The 2,128-nt window shown below is 49.1% G+C and overlaps 1 protein-coding gene across 1 annotated transcript; it reads left to right on the top strand.

Moving 5' to 3' along the window:
• Window positions 1-1,079: 1,079 nt before the first annotated feature.
• Window positions 1,080-1,781, top strand: LOC136551474 (germin-like protein 9-3). The gene has a single exon (XM_066543022.1). The coding sequence runs from the start codon at window positions 1,116-1,118 to the stop codon at window positions 1,755-1,757; it is 642 nt and encodes a 213-aa protein (XP_066399119.1). The 5' UTR covers window positions 1,080-1,115; the 3' UTR covers window positions 1,758-1,781.
• The last annotated feature ends 347 nt before the right edge of the window (window positions 1,782-2,128 follow it).

Raw genomic sequence — 2,128 nt, 5'->3', positions numbered from 1 at the left:
CTGTAGGATACCGTGAAGAGCTAAGCCAACTGTAACGGTGTGGGCACATATGTTTCAAATGTAAACTCCTCCCCTTCTCTCACTCAAATGTAACTCAACTCCAGGACTTATATGTCCTGCAGGGCTACTGTCCTCCACCACCAGTTATCTGGAATCTGTGGTCAATATATCAGGTGGGGACTTTTCGCCCCCCTGTGTTCTCCTAAAAAAATGATATTATTTCTCGAAGACAACTAATTGAATATTAGCACTGACCTTAATATTTGCTGTATGTTTTTAGGTTACACCATTAATTAATGTCATGTTGGTAGTCTAATATATATCTTGACGTGGGGTAAAGTTTTATCACATTATGTTTGTGCTGGTGACCTGTGCGTCATTTGAATGGGCGTGCTTTCCATTTTTTTTAAGTTCAACGCGCGGGGGGGGGATCGCCACCTGAATTTTATTGGTCATAACCCACCTTTAAGGCGTTGAATTTTACAAATTACACCAATTTCTTTGTATAGTAGATAAGGACTGATTACATTACACTTCGATGCTTTCCGGTTGTTGCTTTAAGTCACGTCTTCTCTAACAATCGAGGCTGATTTACATACATAGGTGACAGAGTGTAAGCTGAGCTAATGGATCTGTTTCATTCAAGAAAAAAAAAATTGGTGTCATACAGCTCTACAGCCATGTCCATCCATCTCTATGGTATGTTGATCTAGACAGAAGAGGAGCAACAGCAACGAAGTCGAAAATCCCAAGTGTCTTGATGTACCAAAGAAATCCTTCAAAAGTTCACCAAAGTGCGAATGTCTGTGCTTAGCACCATTTTTCAGTGAGTTGAGTATATGCAATTCTGATGCCAGATACATCCAATGGAAGAAGCATGCTGCTAGCTGTGAGTGATGACTGGATCGATCGTTGTCAAGAGCTGTTCGTTACTCTCTATGCACCTGCAAGTTATGCCACAAGAGACAAACTTGATTTCTTGGTTCCTCCGTTTCCAAGCCACGAAACCTGACTATAAATTGCGCAGCCTCGATCACCAAATCACACGTCCTCATTTACCTTCCAAGCAGCAGCACTAAGCTAGCTTAATTCAGGCAAGACAGCTGACACAAAAAATGGTGAGGCTCAGCTACACCTACACCATCGTGCTGGTGGCGCTCTCAGTCTCAGCTCCACTGGCCGCCCTCGCCGGCGACCCAGACATCCTGACCGACTACATCGTCCCGGCGGACGCGAACGCCGGGGCCATCACCGGCGCCTTCTTCACGTACACGGGGTTCCGCGCGGCCAGGAACATGACCACGCCTGTGCCCAACTTCACGGCGATCAAGGCCACGATGGCGGAGTTCCCGGCGCTCAACGGTCAGAGCGTCTCGTACGTGCTGCTCATGTTCCCGGCGGGCGGGTCGGTGAACCCCACGCACACCCACCCGCGGGCCGCCGAGCTGCTGCTCGTCGTCGACGGCGCGCTCTCCGTCGGCTTCGTCGACACCGCCGGCAAGCTCTACACCCAGGACCTGGCCGCCGGCGACATGTTCGTGTTCCCCAAGGGCACCGTGCACTGGCAGTTCAACCAGGGGGACAAGCCCGCCACCGCGCTCGCGGCGCTCGGGAGCGCCGCCCCCGGGCTCGTGTCCCTCCCGTCGACCCTGTTCGGCGCCAGCAACATCGACGACAACGTGCTGGCCAAGTCCTTCAAGACCGATGTGGCCACCATCCAGAAGCTCAAGGCAGGCTTAGCTCCCCCCAAGAAATGAAGCGTGTGTGGGTAACAACTGCTAGTTCCGTGGAGAATTCCACGCATGTTCTTGAGTTCCTGTCTGGCCTGGGGACGTGCCAGCCAGGTCAAATAAAATGCTTCTTATTTATCAATGCAAGTCTCTAGATTGCATGATGTGATGTGAATGGAGATTAGAATTTAGGACGTTCATGGTTTATAGATTATTACACTAAAATGCAACCTGCTAGTGCTAGGCAGCTCCTTGTCTGGGTGCAGGCCCCATGCTAGAGCGCCAACCAAACATGCCATGCATAAATAAGAGAAATAGCAAAAACATGAAGATTTAAACAATATTTTTTTGCTTTTTTTTTTGTAAAAAAATCGATGACTTAGAGTAGCTCCAATGTT

Source organism: Miscanthus floridulus, chromosome 4 (genome assembly GCF_019320115.1).
Source record: "Miscanthus floridulus cultivar M001 chromosome 4, ASM1932011v1, whole genome shotgun sequence".
NCBI classification, from domain to species: Eukaryota; Viridiplantae; Streptophyta; class Magnoliopsida; order Poales; family Poaceae; genus Miscanthus; species Miscanthus floridulus.
The sequence above is the reverse complement of the archived record's forward strand: the minus strand, read 5'-3'. Positions and strand labels throughout refer to the sequence as shown.